At 53.7% G+C, this 15,944-nt stretch overlaps 1 protein-coding gene across 8 annotated transcripts; it reads left to right on the plus strand.

The window, feature by feature from the left end:
- The first annotated feature begins 27 nt into the window (after nt 1-27).
- LOC105476648 (zinc finger MYM-type containing 3) lies at nt 28-15,462 on the plus strand. Of its 8 annotated transcripts, none has more exons than XM_011732751.3 (25): nt 28-107; nt 1,489-2,174; nt 3,163-3,206; nt 3,515-3,587; nt 4,039-4,333; nt 4,560-4,737; nt 5,082-5,300; nt 5,592-5,742; nt 5,960-6,075; nt 6,237-6,323; nt 6,449-6,599; nt 6,854-7,026; nt 7,250-7,415; nt 8,062-8,159; nt 8,242-8,404; nt 8,660-8,772; nt 8,943-9,117; nt 9,300-9,446; nt 10,189-10,292; nt 10,614-10,782; nt 11,102-11,253; nt 11,998-12,112; nt 12,660-12,914; nt 13,750-13,867; nt 13,980-15,462. In XM_011732751.3, the coding sequence occupies exons 2-25, from the start codon at nt 1,508-1,510 to the stop codon at nt 14,170-14,172; spliced, it is 4,122 nt and encodes a 1,373-aa protein (XP_011731053.1). In that variant the 5' UTR covers nt 28-107; nt 1,489-1,507; the 3' UTR covers nt 14,173-15,462. The 8 variants fall into 8 exon arrangements, with proteins under 8 accessions (XP_011731053.1, XP_011731061.1, XP_011731058.1 ...); XM_011732759.3 differs by having other exon boundaries at nt 92-298; nt 3,521-3,587; nt 8,062-8,123; XM_011732756.2 differs by lacking the exon at nt 28-107 and adding an exon at nt 117-285 and having other exon boundaries at nt 3,521-3,587.
- Nucleotides 15,463-15,944: the final 482 nt, after the last annotated feature.

Below are 15,944 nucleotides of genomic sequence, written 5' to 3' on the forward strand. Positions count from 1 at the left end.
CCATCCTCCGCTGTCACTCACTACCCCAACAGTCGCCCAGGGGGCGGGCCCCGGAGAGGTGGGGATGGGGGAGGGTAATCTTGGCAGGCGCCTGCTGCATGGCGTAGGTAGGGACTATTGAGGGGGGCGGACGCCGGGGGGGTGAACACGAGTGGGAAGCGAAGAGAGACACGGGGAGGGGGAGGGGACCGGGAACCATTTGAATGAGAGGAGGGGATCACGGGTAGAGTGGGCTCCAGGAGGCAGGGCGGGCAGGGTGTGACGGGGGCCAGACTCTTGAGCCAGGTAAGGGGAGCAGGTGCGTAGATCTGTGTTTTTGGTGGGTGAGCGCACTCGGCCCTTGGATGGAAAGGGGACGCCGCCTTTCCCGGGGGGCCGGCTTCAAAGCTCCAGAGGCTATCTTTTCCTTCTCAACTAACGGGGCCCCGGGCGGGGGCTCAGGCGCCGTCTCCAGTGGCTGTACTCCACTCCGCAATTTCCAGGCGGCCACTGGACTGGGAGTCTCGCGCCGGGGGCCGGCGCTGTCTCGCGAGCCCCCTCCTGGAGCCAGCCAATGGGGTTGGTTGCTGGCACCGCCCGCCCGCCTGGTGCAGAGCGCTGGGCGCTGCGAGCGGCGCTGCCATTTAAAGGGGCCGCGACCCCTGTCCCGGCTGCTAGGGAGGGAGGTGGAGAAGGAGCGCGGGGCCGTCGCTGTCTGCAGTTCTAGGCTTGTAGCCTTTGCACTAACCCTGCCGCAGGTAGGGGTCGGGCCTGCTCAAGCCGAACCGAACCTGCAAGCGGGATCTTGCAGTAGCCGGGAGGCGGTGGGGGGGGGTCTAAGGAGAGATCGTAGCTCCAAAATGTCTTCCTGTAAATGCCTGAGGTTGGGGGTGGGCAACAGGAGAAGGGAGGACTGGAGGAGCAATGGGAAAGGGGGACGGGGCTGAGGAAGTGGGCGACCTGAAAGGTAACTGGGGGAAGGGGTTGCGAAGGGCAGTTTGTGGGGGCGGGGGAAGGGCCGAGGGAGGACCTAGCAACGCGGGGAGGGGGGGTGGGGCCAGACTGGGTGGGTAAAGACTGGGGAGCTGGGGGGCTCCAGCAGAGTGGGGAGGGAATAGAAACTGAGATCGCGGGGGCGGGAAAGGCTCCTGGTGGCGACGGCCTTAGGAGACTCTAAGGGGGCGTTCAGCCTGAGTTGCGGGGGGTGAAAGGTAAGGGGGAAGGGAATGGGAGTTGCAGTCGAGTAGGGGGGTGGGCGGGTGGAACGACCGACTGCCTGGCCAGTGTGGGCACGGGGCCAGGGCGGGGAACGCCTCTCCCCACTGGGGGCGCTGTATTGGGGGGAGTGGTCATTAGGACTAAAGCCTTCGGAAATGCTTGTAGATTGTGGTGGTGGGGGCTGTTCATGAGAAATCCAAGTGGATGATGGGGTGTGTCTCAGAGCCCATGTAAGAAGGAATTCTGGCTAAGACCACCTCTACTGCCTCCTCTTCTCCTCCTAATCTGCAGTACATATCCAGCCATACTCATGGACCCCAGTGATTTCCCCAGTCCATTTGACCCATTGACCCTGCCAGAGAAGCCCCTGGCTGGAGACCTACCAGTAGACATGGAATTTGGAGAGGATCTGCTGGAATCCCAGACTGCCCCAACTCGAGGATGGGCCCCCCCTGGCCCTTCTCCATCCTCGGGAGCCCTGGACCTGCTTGATACCCCTGCTGGCCTGGAAAAAGACCCTGGAGTCCTGGATGGAGCCACTGAGTTGCTGGGGCTGGGGGGGCTGCTCTATAAAGCCCCCTCTCCCCCGGAGGTGGACCACGGTCCTGAGGGAACCCTGGCATGGGATGCGGGGGATCAGACCCTAGAGCCTGGACCAGGGGGCCAGACCCCTGAGGTGGTACCACCTGATCCGGGGGCTGGGGCAAATTCCTGTTCACCCGAGGGGCTACTAGAGCCTTTGGCTCCAGATTCTCCAATAACCCTGCAGTCCCCACATATTGAAGAGGAGGAGACCACCTCCATAGCTACTGCGAGAAGGGGCTCCCCTGGGCAGGAGGAGGAGCTTCCCCAAGGGCAGCCACAGAGCCCAAATGCCCCCCCTAGCCCTTCAGTGGGAGAGACTCTGGGGGATGGAATCAACAGTTCTCAGACCAAACCTGGGGGCTCTAGCCCCCCTGCACATCCTTCCTTGCCAGGTAGGTTGCCTAATTATCTGGACAATCAGGGCTGGGAGAGGGTGGTGGTAAGGAGGGGTGGCTATGTGCTTTGGGAAGTAGTGGGGAGGAGGAGGGTGGGGAGATAAGTGTAGGGATGTGTGTGGGGAAGGACTTGGGGTTTAGGAGGGAGGAGTGGGGTAGTGTGTAGAGGAAGATTAAGGAAAGTAGGGGTGGGCACAGGCTGTGGGGGAGGAATGAGGTAAGGTTTCAGGGAGCGTAGGTTGGGAGGAGTGGATTTGGTGGGAAGGGTTCCCTTTTTCCTGCCCCAATGGGCTTTTGGTGCCAGAGTCCGTCCTTCAGGATTTGGAGGAGTACACCAGGCTTCTTGGTTCTAAGACCTTTACAGCTTTTTGGTTCCAGATGGGAGTGGGATTTCTGGGTTTGACGAATGGTAACTAGGTTCTGGAGCCCCTAACAGCATAAGGATTTCAGCAGAGCAGTAGAAATGCAGGGTCTAGGATTGAGTCTGTGATAGGGGAGGGACAACCTTGACTTGAGAGGCTCTAGTTTCTCCCCTCTTCTGCCTAGTGGTGTGCCTCTATCAGGCTGTGACGAGGGTCTTAGGGCTTATATAACCACCTGAATCCAGGGGAAGCTACCCATACATTGATGCTTCCTTTTCCTTTTGCTACCTTTGGGTGGTTGTGTGTGTGTTTCATTGGTAAAATATAAATTCTTAATGAAAGGTATATTACCTGTGTTTCCTTAACCCCCAAAGATTGGGACAGAAAGCTGGTGGGAAGGATAGATTTTTTTTTCATGGAATAGCTGCACGTGCACCGCCCCCCCCCACCTTAGTACAGAGCCTGAGGTAACCCTGAGAGGGGCCCCAAGAAGCCACAGGCACTCGAGTTTTCCCTTTCAGTTTTGAGTAAGTTCTTCCCCAGGAATGGAGGCGGGGGTTGGGCCGGGGAGGGGGTGGTGAGGGCAGGCTCAACATTTAGGCTGCCTTCTGCTTCCTTTGCAGGAGATGGCCTGACTGCGAAGGCGAGTGAGAAGCCGCCTGAACGGGTGAGGGGGAGGGGATTGGAAGGAGTCTGGTTCCCCCTTAGCTCTGGGAAGGACAGACCCTTCATTTTCCCTCCCAGATGTTGTTCTGTAGAGAGTGTGTATAAGGAGAGTTAGGAGGAGGGAGGGAGCACTAGTGTCTACTGCTTGTTGGGGAGAAAGTCCAGCCTCCTTTTCTTCCCTCCTCCTAAGGGCTGGGCCAAGGGTCCCCACTCTCCCTTCCCCCTCCCATCTTCTATCCCCCCCCCAAACCCTGTACTAGTGTTAGCCTGGCCAGGGTGTCAGTTTTCCTCCCCTCCCGTCTTTCCAAGGTACAGAAGAGAAGCGAACGCGTTAGGAGAGCAGAACCTCCAAAACCTGAGGTTGTAGATTCCACTGAGAGCAGTAAGTAGGATTTGAGGAAGTGTGACCTGGGAGTTCTGGGTGTGGAAAAGATCCGAACGTGGCACGCGGCAGGGCATGGATCTTCTAGCTCCTGTAGTCCTGCTCCATGCAGCTTGTGAAGTGCCTGTCTCCGCTATGGGTTGGCATGGGAACCAGGGGCAGTGGGGGAAATTGAAAACAAGAGCAGTGAGAATGGCGAGTTTCCTGTTTCAGCTATGCCATCTCTGTCTCCGAATCTTCTCATTTAGAGCCTCTCCCTTTCCCTCCCTGGGAGGTTACAGAGTAACCAAGGGAGAGAGACACCGAGGTCTTAAAACACTAATGTAACGAGGGCCAGGGTGTAAAGGCCAGAACAACAGAGATCCCAGGAGAGGGACTGAACTGTTGGTCAGGGGATGGTTGGAGACCTGGTTTGGTGGCCTTTCTCATGTCCATCCCCCTACTTTCGCAGTTCCAGTGTCAGATGAGGATTCTGATGCCATGGTAGATGACCCTAATGATGAGGACTTTGTGCCATTCCGGCCCCGGCGCTCTCCTCGCATGTCCCTACGCTCAAGTGTGTCACAAAGGGCCGGGCGCTCTGCAGTGGGCACCAAGATGACTTGTGCACATTGCCGGACACCACTGCAGAAGGGGCAGACTGCCTATCAGCGCAAGGGGCTGCCTCAGCTCTTCTGCTCATCATCCTGCCTCACCACTTTCTCCAAGAAGCCCTCGGGCAAAAAGACCTGTACCTTCTGCAAGAAGTGCGTGAGGGTCTTGGGGGCTGTGCAGAGGGCAGGGATCTGGGCAGGAGTATGAGTAAGACAGACTGTTGGTAAGAACCTAGCAGGATGGAGCTGGGCGAGAGAGCGATGTAGGGAGGGAGTCAGAGTATTTGGCTCTGTGGTCATTGATCCTGGACGAGGGGCGGAAGCTGAGGAAATGAGAGGGTGGTCTTGAGTGAATATTCAAACCTGTTCCCACCTCTAGGGAGATCTGGAACACCAAGGACTCAGTTGTGGCGCAGACTGGTTCCGGAGGCTCCTTCCATGAGTTCTGCACGTCCGTCTGTCTCTCCCTGTATGAGGCCCAGCAGCAGCGCCCGATCCCCCAGTCTGGGGATCCCGCCGATGCCACTCGCTGCAGCATATGCCAGAAGACTGGAGAGGTGAGGACACTCGGTGGGGGCTGATTTACAGAGCCTGGACAGCCCTGACCTGCCCCTCCCATCCTGGGGCTGCCGGGGCCAGGCCCCGTGGAAAGGGGAGTGGGGAGGAAAGGCGGCCATCATGAGGGAGCGTATTCAAGGACAGAGCTTCTCCAGGATGCGCACAGCTGGCCTTCTTTACCTCCCAGGACCTCACCATCAAGTCGGCAGCCTGCGGCGCAGGTTGGGGGGTCCCTGGGCCCACTGTCTGCTGTGAAGGTCTAGGGTGAGGTGGGGGGCTGACCTTGCATTGGGGTGGGCGGTGGTGGCCAGGCCCTAGCTCAGGGTGCGTGTGTGTGTGGCAGGTCCTGCATGAGGTCAGCAATGGCAGCGTGGTGCACCGGCTCTGCAGCGATTCTTGCTTCTCCAAATTCCGGGCCAACAAGGGACTGAAAACCAACTGTTGTGACCAGTGTGGGGCTTACATCTACACCAAGACCGGGAGCCCTGGCCCTGAGCTCCTCTTCCACGAGGGCCAACAAAAGCGGTTCTGCAACACAACCTGCTTGGGGGCGTATAAGAAGGTGGGGCCGAGGGAGTAGTGCATTAGAGGGCTGTGGAAGGGGGTGTGGTTCTTGGGTGATAAATAAAGGTGGCTGACAGGTCAAGGACTGGGAGAAATAAAACAAATAAAGGGGGTTTCAATTGTATCTGTTATGTTTTATTTTTGAAGCTGGCTGGTGGATACACAGGTCTTTGTTACATCATCATCTATACTTTTTTTGTATGCCTGAAATATTTCATGTTTAAAACATTTAAAAAATAAAAGTGAAGGGACAAATCCAGCCTCAGCCTCTCCTTCCCCATCCTCACAGAAAAACACACGTGTGTACCCATGTGTCTGGTGCAAGACCCTGTGTAAGAACTTTGAGATGCTATCACATGTGGATCGTAATGGCAAGACCAGCTTGTTCTGTTCCCTGTGCTGTACCACTTCTTACAAAGTGAAGCAGGCAGGGCTCACTGGTAGGTGCAAAGCCCTCTTCTCTGAGTCCCCTGCTGGCCTTCTCTCTACCTCCCATACTCCCCTCTTCCAGAGTAATCCCTGCTGCCCGACCTTAGCCCCAACCACATCTCCCCGTGGAATTTCTGTTCGTCTCTTGCACTGCCTTACACCTTCTGTGTGCTCTCTCTCTCCCTCTCTCTTTTTCTTTTCCTCTCTCTCTTTCTGTCTATGCCCCAGGCCCTCCCCGACCCTGCAGCTTCTGCCGCCGCAGCCTCTCTGACCCCTGTTACTACAACAAGGTTGACCGCACAGTCTACCAGTTCTGCAGCCCCAGCTGCTGGACCAAGTTCCAGGTACTCCAGGCCCTGGACCAGGGATAGAAGGGTGTGGTAACATAAAGAGGGTCGGAGAATTGGGGTAGGCAGGCCTGGGCAGAGCAAAGAACAAGCCTGACTCCCCTTCCCCACCGCTGCACACATCTTGCCCCTCCCTTACTTGTCTTCCTTCCCTCCAGCGCACAAGCCCCGAAGGGGGCATTCACCTGAGCTGTCACTACTGCCACAGCCTCTTCAGTGGCAAGCCTGAGGTCTTGGACTGGCAGGTAAGAGCCCCACCCCCACCCACATCTTGCCACATGACCAGACTGTCTGAAGGGGTCCTTCCACTTGGCCCCTGCTGAGGCCAGATGTTACAGCTTATCCTCCCTGCCCTGTGCCCCCACCTCAGGACCAAGTGTTCCAGTTCTGCTGCCGTGATTGCTGTGAGGACTTCAAGCGGCTTCGGGGTGTGGTGTCCCAGTGTGAGCACTGTCGGCAGGAGAAACTCTTGCATGAGAAACTCCGATTCAGCGGAGTGGAGAAGAGCTTCTGCAGCGAAGGTAAGGAGATGGGGAAGGGCAGGAGACACGTAGCTCCCAACCAGGGAGAATGGAGGAGAAGGGAGGGAGGCTGGGAAAGTGGTCCGTGAGGCAGAGCCTTCCGCCCGGGATGCTCTACTCCCATCTCCCCTAAAGCTTTGGGCACAAGGGGCTGCTTAGAGAGAGGTTTCAGGTGTAGCACCTTGAAAAGGTTGGGTCTCTTGCCCTTGGGTATCTGTGTCTCTGGACTCTCTTTCCTCTTCCCCTCTTTCCAGGCTGTGTGCTGCTGTACAAACAGGACTTCACTAAGAAGCTGGGCTTGTGCTGTATCACTTGTACTTACTGCTCCCAGACTTGCCAGCGCGGAGTCACTGAGCAACTGGATGGCAGCACCTGGGACTTCTGCAGTGAGGACTGTAAAAGCAAGTACCTGCTGTGGTACTGCAAGGTGAGGAGGGTCAGCACGCGAGCGAGGCGGGAAAGAGGGCGGCGGGGAGCACAGGCTGTGGTACTAAGCTCGGGGTGTGGACAGATCTCCAGGCAGGGCAGCCAGCCTTCCATCTCTAAGCCGGCCCGATCTCCAAGCGGAGGAGCATGGCTTATCCCAGGGGAAAGAAAGGGCCCAACGCATTTTAGGGAGGCAGGTCTGACCATCCTTTTGACATCCTCAGGCTGCCCGGTGCCATGCCTGTAAGCGCCAGGGGAAGCTGCTGGAGACCATCCACTGGCGTGGGCAGATCCGTCATTTCTGCAACCAGCAGTGTCTTCTGCGCTTCTATAGCCAGCAGAACCAACCCAACCTGGATACCCAGAGTGGGCCCGAGAGCCTCCTGAACAGTGAGTCCCGGGCAGGGGGTACGCTCTGTTAGAGGGGGCCTGGACTCTCCTAATCCTAAGCCTAGCCCCTTTCTCCTTCCTCTTGCATTCACCTCATCCCTGGCCAGATAGGGTGCTAGTACTGTGAACTGTATTCTCTTTTAGCTTCCGAACCCTGCGGTTCAGAAGGGGAAGTCTTATTTAAAACTTCTTGGAGTTAGCGTCTACTGATTGTCTATGAAATGTATATTATTAGGGAGTGGGTGCCTATCCTGATAGGATGGGGCATATAGGGGTTACGGTTACTTTTCTGAGATAAGGAAATCTCAGCATAAACTCTACCTTTAGTGAGACTGAAGACTGTCATTTCTAGAATGTTGCCCCTGCCCCTCCACAACTCCAGGGATACCCAGGCTATCTAAATGGAAGGTGTCAATTGTGGGTTTTTGGGGAAAATGTAATGTTTCATTCTCAAGGAGCAAAGAGTCTTTTAGGCTACTATTGCTGGGGCACAGAGGAGACTAGATCTGGGATGGCAAGGGGGGCAAATCCTAGAACTTCCCATCTGTATTTGGTGTACCTGTTAATGAAGCTGTCCTGGAACAGGGGTAAGGAAAATGGAGAGCTAGTCCCTTGGATGAGAGCATTCATTTGTTTTGATCTACAGGTCAGTCTCCTGAGTCAAAACCCCAGACACCCTCTCAAACCAAAGTGGAGAACAGCAACACAGTGAGGACCCCAGAGGAAAATGGGAATTTGGGCAAGGTCGGGGCAAAAGCCAAGGGGGAGGATAATCTCAGAGGAGGGTACGGCAGTTGGCGGCACAAATGTTCCTTTTTCTCTGCAGATCCCTGTGAAGACCCGATCAGCTCCCACGGCTCCCACCCCTCCTCCACCCCCACCGCCCCCAGCAACACCCCGCAAAAACAAGGCTGCCATGTGTAAGCCGCTGATGCAGAATCGGGGCGTCTCCTGCAAGGTGGAGATGAAGTCCAAAGGGAGTCAGACAGGTGAGCCAGGGTACCTTGATGCCACAGGCTGTATTCCGGAGTCCTAGGCCTGCCAGCCCTATGTCCGTGAACTGGACAAGGGGATTCCTTAGGTAGCTGAAGCCTCATGCATATGGTTGTCCTAAAATCGTAGAGGTGTCTTTCAGCCATTGCTTCAAGGGCAGTTTTGTGACACTGAGCACGTTAGAGCTTTTGGCGGGTCCGATGTGATCAGTCCAGCAGGGTCTCTGAGAAGATCCCTTTTCTCGTCCACAGAAGAGTGGAAGCCACAGGTGATTGTGCTGCCCATCCCAGTGCCCATCTTCGTGCCAGTGCCTATGCATCTGTACTGCCAGAAAGTCCCGGTGCCTTTCTCGATGCCTATCCCGGTAAGTTTCCCTGCCCTTCCTGGCTGGGTTCTCCTTTCCCCTTCCAGGTTTGAGATCCACCCTTTCCCCTTACTCTCATCAACTGTCCCCCTTCACTCTCATCATCTGTCCCCCCCTCCCCCCAACTGCTGGTGTGGTTCTTGGCATTTAGTTGGGATTCGTGCCTCCAGGTGCCTGTGCCCATGTTCTTGCCCACTACCTTGGAGAGCACAGACAAGATTGTAGAGACCATTGAGGAGCTGAAGGTGAAGATCCCTTCCAACCCCTTGGAGGCCGACATCCTGGCTATGGCAGAAATGATTGCAGAGGCTGAGGAGTTAGACAAGGCCTCATCTGACCTTTGTGGTATGCCATAGATGGTGGCGATGAGGGAGACAGGGTGCTACCAGCGTGTCTCTGCCCGAGGGGGAGCTATTGATGATCTTGGTGCCTAGTAGAATGGGAGGATAGTTGGGATCAGCCCCTGAAAGCTCGTGAGGGTGCTAGCAGGAGCTTGTAGCCACTGAGCCCACTTCTCTGCTTCCCAGATCTTGTGAGCAACCAGAGTGCAGAGGGACTCCTGGAAGACTGTGACCTGTTTGGGCCTGCTCGAGATGATGTCCTGGCCATGGCAGTCAAGATGGCCAATGTCTTGGATGAGCCTGGGCAAGACTTGGAGGCAGACTTCCCTAAGAGTGAGTAAGATTGGAGCCGTGCCCACTGGGTATGGTAGCATTCGTGCCATCAGGAAGGGAATGTTCCTTGTGTCCCTGAGTATGACCCTGAAAAGTGTTCGTTGTGATTCTAAGACAGAAGGTTCTCACAGGGAGCAGTGCCAGAGACACCAGGACAGGTGCATTCTTTCAGACTTCTGAGTCATGCTTTTTTTTATTATTATTTTTAAACTGTAAAAAAACATAAAAATTTCACTATGTTCGGCCGGGCGCGGTGGCTCAAGCCTGTAATCCCAGCACTTTGGGAGGCCGAGACGGGCGGATCACGGGGTCAGGAGATCGAGACCATCCTGGCTAACACGGTTAAACCCCGTCTCTACTAAAAAAATACAAAAATCTAGCTGGGCGTGGTGGCGGGCGCCTGTAGTCCCAGCTACTCGGGAGGCTGAGGCAGGAAACCCAGGAGGCGGAGCTTGCAGTGAGCCGAGATTGTGCCACTGCACTCCAGCCTGGGCGACAGAGGGAGACTCCGTCTCAAAAAAAAAAAAAAAAAAATGTTTCACTATGTTCAACATGTTTACAGTTCAGTAGTTCACATTGCTGTGTTTTGTGTTTCTGTGACTCTGAGCATGCTTTTTGGTATAGCTTTACTGGTTCCTTTGGCTCATCTAGTGTCAAGTGGGCAAGTAGCAGGGGTGGGGCAGGAGGGCTGCAGGGTTGAGATCTTAAGAAATTGATTTCTTCTTTCTTTCCTTTTTATTAGATCCTCTGGACATTAATCCCAGTGTAGACTTCCTCTTTGATTGTGGCCTAGTAGGGCCTGAGGATGTGTCTACTGAACAAGACCTTCCCCGAACCATGAGGAAGGTAGGGCTGGGGCTACCATATGTACAAAAGAAGAATGGAGGCCCAAAGGGGAGAGGATGTGAGAGCCAAGCCAGCAACCATAGTTCGACCTTCCCTAACCTCCTTTCTCCAACACTAGAAGTACTGAGATAAAGCCAAACTTTACTCTTCCCCCATTTCACAAGGTCATCAAAGCTATTCCTGGGGCTCTGTGCTGTGGAAGCTTCCTGTGTACTTACATCAGCCCCTGCCCCGGCCAGCAGTAAATATGGTGCTGACTAGCTTTCTCACCTTGCCTCTGGCCTTACCTCTGCCATGCCCCTGCTTTCTCTTCTCCTCCAGGGTCAAAAGCGGCTGGTGCTTTCCGAAAGCTGCTCCCGGGACTCCATGAGCAGTCAGCCTAGTTGTACCGGGCTCAACTATTCATATGGTGTCAATGCTTGGAAGTGCTGGGTGCAGTCAAAATATGCCAATGGAGAAACCAGCAAGGGTGATGAGCTGCGCTTTGGCCGTAAGTACTTGCGGTTGGGGGTAGGGGAGGGCAAAGACAGGGAGGAGGAGGGGAAAGGGAAGAAGGGGCTGGGCCTGTGATTCAGCTGAAGATGTCTAGGAGTGATAAGGGTGTGATGACTTAAGGATGCCCTGTGAAGATGGGGAGGAGTTGTAGATGAAAGGAAATGCTGTCTAGGTTCAAGGTTAGGGGGTCTTTCTGTAATTGTTCAGGAGCTAGGCATGACTAAGGGATGAAGGGGTTAATGGTGGTGGAGCTAAGTGAAATTCTCCATGTAGAGTTTTTCTTAATCCTGTCCCTGCACAACATATCACTGCAGCCAAACCCATGCGTATCAAAGAGGATATTCTCGCCTGCTCAGCTGCTGAGCTCAACTACGGTCTGGCCCAGTTTGTGAGAGAAATCACTCGGCCCAATGGTGAACGATACGAACCTGACAGTATCTACTATTTGTGTCTTGGCATCCAGCAGGTACCTCTCATGCACCACCTTGCTTCCTGTCACTCTTAACACAGCAGGCAGGGTCTAACCAGAAATGATTCTGGGTTGGGCACGGTGGCTAACGCCTGTAATCCCAACACTTTGGGAGGCTGAGGCAGGAGGATCGCTTCAAGCCAGGAGTTTGAGACCAGCCTGGGCAACAAAGTGATACCGCATCTCTACCCAAAAAATATTTAATGAAAAAAAAAAAGCAATTATTCTGTTGCACTCCCTGTTCCTCATCTTGTCCCCTACCTCAAGCAGGCGGCTTGCCTTTAATCTCCTATTCCAAATAGAACATGAGATATCAATACTTTTCTAAAATCAAAACTGCATTCCAGGACTGTTGGCCAAGGAGCAGTCTTCATTACTATCCAGGTCCCCTTTGTAGTATTTAAGCCCATTCTAGGAGGGGAGGGATGGGTGGAGCTGGGATCCTTGAGTGCTGGCGTAATGTTTAGTTCCCCCTGGGAGAAGTCAACCACGTATTACCTGACAAGGAGGTGTGGGCTTCTAAAGAACATCTCCTCCAAGCCTCCTCCTCTTCCAGCAAAGCCTGAGTAGCGCAGAGCTGTAGGTATACCTGGGGGAAAGCACTCGAGGCCACCTAATCAAGCAACTGTTTCCCATCGTCTCCTAATGACTGACGACACCATACCTGGGGGCTTCAGCATCATTCTCTTTCTTCGAGGACCTACAGTCTAGCCTTATGTGTGTCTGTTTTTCTTTCCCCAGTACTTGCTGGAAAATAACCGGATGGTGAACATTTTCACGGACCTTTACTACCTGACTTTCGTTCAAGAACTCAATAAGTCTCTGAGTACCTGGCAGCCCACACTCCTCCCCAACAGTAAGGGACAGGGACGTAGCAACCCCTACACACCCTTTTTCCATTCTTCCAATCCACCATCCCAAGACTCCTGTGCTATTTGGTCTGCCACTCTTCACAAAGGGCCCGAGGGCAGGAGCGTGTAGCTGGATGCCTCAGGGTTTAGAGTTAAAGGAGCATAGGAGCGCCTGTTCTTGAACATGAGGAGGGGATCAAGACTTAGGTCTGAAGAGCTATCTCTAGGACCAGAAAAAGATGGCCTGGGTTTGGGTGGTAAGTAAAGAAAGAGAGCAAGAAATCGTGGGACTCCTCAAGGTTTACATTTACCTGTCTACAACTTGAGGGTGGTGAGAGACGTTCCAAATGCAGGAGTGGAAAGTATGTATTATTTAAAGCCCTGTCCCACTGTGTAGTGTAGCAAGTGTAGCAAAGTGACAGTGTTTTATATATGAAGGTTACTCACCAAATGAGAATGGTGTGGGAAATGAGCAGGGCACATGGGATGGGAAGTGGTTGGGTTTGGGCAGCCACTCCCTCCTGACCGGCCTCTCCCCCTTGACCATTGTAGATACGGTGTTCTCTCGAGTGGAGGAGGAGCACCTCTGGGAGTGTAAGCAACTGGGGGTCTACTCGCCCTTTGTCCTCCTCAACACCCTCATGTTCTTCAACACTAAGTTTTTTGGGCTGCAGACAGCTGAGGAACACATGCAACTCTCCTTCACCAATGTGGTGCGGCAGTCCCGCAAGTGTACCACCCCTCGGGGCACCACCAAGGTGGTGAGCATCCGCTACTATGCCCCAGTCCGCCAGAGGAAAGGGCGAGGTACGAGGCTGCCCCCTCCCCTGTGCTTTTGCCCCTTCTCTGCCTTCCCCTTCCATGCCCTGCCATAACCCACCATACCTGCCAGGTCGGCCCTCTCCTTGGCCCCTAGCTTCCCTCTCCTTCCGTTGCTGTGTGCAGAAAGGGTAGAAACGGCCAGTCCTCCTACTTGATGGGCAGTGGCTGTCGCATATATAGGAGGTCACCCCGTGACCTCTCTCCCCCCTTTCCTCATTTAAGACAGTTTACTTCCTTGCCTGCTTTTTCTGGGTGGTGGACAGGTAGGAAACCTTTGGGTGTGTTTGACTGTGGCGGGGGGGGTAGACTGAATGAATGACAGGCTTTCTCTGATTCTTTGCTGTCGGGCCTAACAACAACTGCACCTTGGTTTCCATTTTTTCTGTTCCTGGATTTCTGTCCTGTCTGAGTGCAGTTCCCAAGGTCCCTTCTCTGGACCCATGCTTCTACCTGGACTAATGCGCGAGGGGTTGGGGCCATTGCTGTTTATCCCAGAAGGCAAGCCCGCCCTTGCAGTAGGGTCTGTTTTATCAGGTTTTTTGAATAACTTCTGAGATCACCTCTTCAAGACAGCAACTTGGGGGAGATTTTAAAGAGAGTCTTTGGCAGTGGGAACCGGGGAGGGTTGCATAACAACAGCTCGACAGGATGTTGGGTTGGCGTGGGAGAGGGAGACTGACCTCTTCTTCCACCTCTCCCATCTTGATGAGACTGTAATTTGTGTCGTGATGCCTTCTCCCTGTGCCCTGGACTGTGCTCTTGGATGAGGCTCGTGAAGCCTGTGCTCTTAATGAGTCTGAGTCATTTCCCTCCCCTACAGACACGGGTCCTGGAAAACGGAAGAGAGAAGATGAAGCCCCTATCTTAGAGCAGCGTGAGAACCGCATGAATCCTCTCCGCTGCCCTGTCAAGTTCTATGAATTCTATCTCTCAAAATGGTGAGTTGGTGGGTTGGCAGAGAGAGCGTTAGCATGGGGACCCGAGGGATCTACTTTGCCTTGGTACTGATCTTCTGTCCTGCCATCCCCACCCCCACCCCCGATGTTGCAGTCCTGAAAGCCTCCGGACTCGCAACGATGTGTTCTACCTGCAACCGGAAAGGTCCTGCATCGCCGAGTCACCTCTCTGGTATTCTGTGATCCCCATGGACCGCAGCATGTTGGAGAGCATGCTCAATCGCATCCTGGCTGTGCGCGAGATTTATGAGGAACTGGGTCGTCCTGGGGAGGAAGACCTGGACTGAGCTCGTGTGCCATCCATATCCATCTTTCACATCAATGTCTGTCCTGTGGTCATGTCCCTCAGGGTGACAGGCCCAGGAACCAATGCTACTCATTCTGAAGGGCCCTGACTGCTCCTTTCCGCTCACCCATTCCCTGCCTTCTCTAGGAACCCTGGCTTTTATCTTCTTCCATACCACTTGACAACCATGGGGCCCCGGTCTTCTGTACTCAGGGGCTGGTCTCCCAGTGATGGGCAAAAGCCAGCTTGCCCGTTTTCTTTATGCTTCAGAGTAAACCCCTCCTTCTGGGTCCAGACTCTGGGTGGAGTGTTAATAGCTCTGGTGATCCTTTGGCTTTGGGTTTCCTGACCCATCCCGCATAGGTAAAGCCTCTTGTTCCCAGGCATGACCTAGGGAAAAACCCAGCTGCCTTCTCTGCCCTGTGCCCACTCCCTTCTCTACTCTTCCCCAGCACCACGCAAAAAGGTCTCATCTGAAAGGTATGAAGTAAACAATGAAAGCGACGAGGGGACCATTTACATAAAACACAGAGCTTAGACACTCTTCCCCTCCTATGAAATAATTGGTTGTTGGCACCCTCTCACCACCGCGTATCCCTCACCCCCCCGGCAAGCACCAACCCTTGGTGCTGCAGTTTTTAAAATCTTCCAAATGCCTTTTTTTCCTCAGAGGCAGAGAATGACTAAGTACGGGGAGCAGACTCCTGTTGTGCAGACTCCTGTCCCCTTGGTTTCTGTGTTTGTCTCTCTGCCATCTTAGGTTGCCATGAGCCATGGTGTCAACATGCTTAGCCCCCTCTGTAACTGCCTCCCTTTAGTTCAATGGACAGAGCTCCCAAGGCAAAAACTACCTTCTGACTTGGGTTGAGGCTGGGTTCCCCTCTATTATTCCCCCATCATAAGAGCCAGGCCAAGCCTGTGGGGGCTTGAGTCATGCAGGATGGGATCTGTGGTCAAAGGACAGGCGAGGAGCTGTGGGCACAGGGCCTGCCCCACTGCCTACATCTTCTCTCTTCCCCATCTTGCCTTGGAGGCCCTAGAAAACAATTAACTTCTGGCAAAGGGGGTACCCAGTTCTTTCCCTGTTGACTTTGCTGTTTCCCAGGCTCCTTTTTGTGTTTTTATAACTGTCACCAGTTAGCCACTGTTTAAATTGTATATATTGTTCTGAGGCGCCTGGCCTGTCCCTTCAGTGAGCCATGCCCACCCTTGTGTTGTAGTGAAAAGCTGTTGTCACGACTAACCTTCTGTCTCTGAAATTGTTTGTTTCAAATAAAGAGTTAAAATTGTCTTTGGTCTTTTGTCTTTTCTGGGTGATAGATATAGAGGAGCAACACTGGATAACATCAAATCTCTCCAAGTGTAAACAAGTCAGGTGTTTGAGAATCATTCTTACTTTATTGTCTTACTTTGAATGTACTGGGAATGTGGTCTTTTTTTTTTTATAACAAGTTTCCAAACACTTAAGGAAAAAAAAATACTCACTAGCCATGTATTAAGGACCTATTATGTTTAAAGACCTAGATTACATGCTTCAAAAAAGACAAAGACTGGTTAGACCAGGATCCAGTCCCCAGCAGGCTCCCAGGCTATAGGGGAGACCAAATAGTACACAATTAGTCGTAATACAGGCAGAATAAAATGAATAGTGCTATGGGAGGACAGAGGAATAAATTACTCCAGGTTTACAGGGAGGCTGGGTGCGGTGGCTTGCGTCTGTAATCCAGTACTTTGGGAGGCTAAGGTGGGAGGATCCCTTGAGCCCAGGAGTTC

This window comes from Macaca nemestrina, chromosome X, assembly GCF_043159975.1.
Source record: "Macaca nemestrina isolate mMacNem1 chromosome X, mMacNem.hap1, whole genome shotgun sequence".
NCBI classification, from domain to species: Eukaryota; Metazoa; Chordata; class Mammalia; order Primates; family Cercopithecidae; genus Macaca; species Macaca nemestrina.

Coding starts and splice junctions, on each gene's coding strand:
- LOC105476648 (XM_011732751.3), top strand. CDS start 1,508: ATGGACCCCAGTGATTTCCCCAGTCCATTTGACCCATTGACCCTGCCA. Junction 4,738..5,081: donor TATGCCAGAAGACTGGAGAG/GTGAGGACACTC, acceptor TGTGTGTGGCAG/GTCCTGCATGAGGTCAGCAA. Junction 8,773..8,942: donor CTTTCTCGATGCCTATCCCG/GTAAGTTTCCCT, acceptor TCGTGCCTCCAG/GTGCCTGTGCCCATGTTCTT.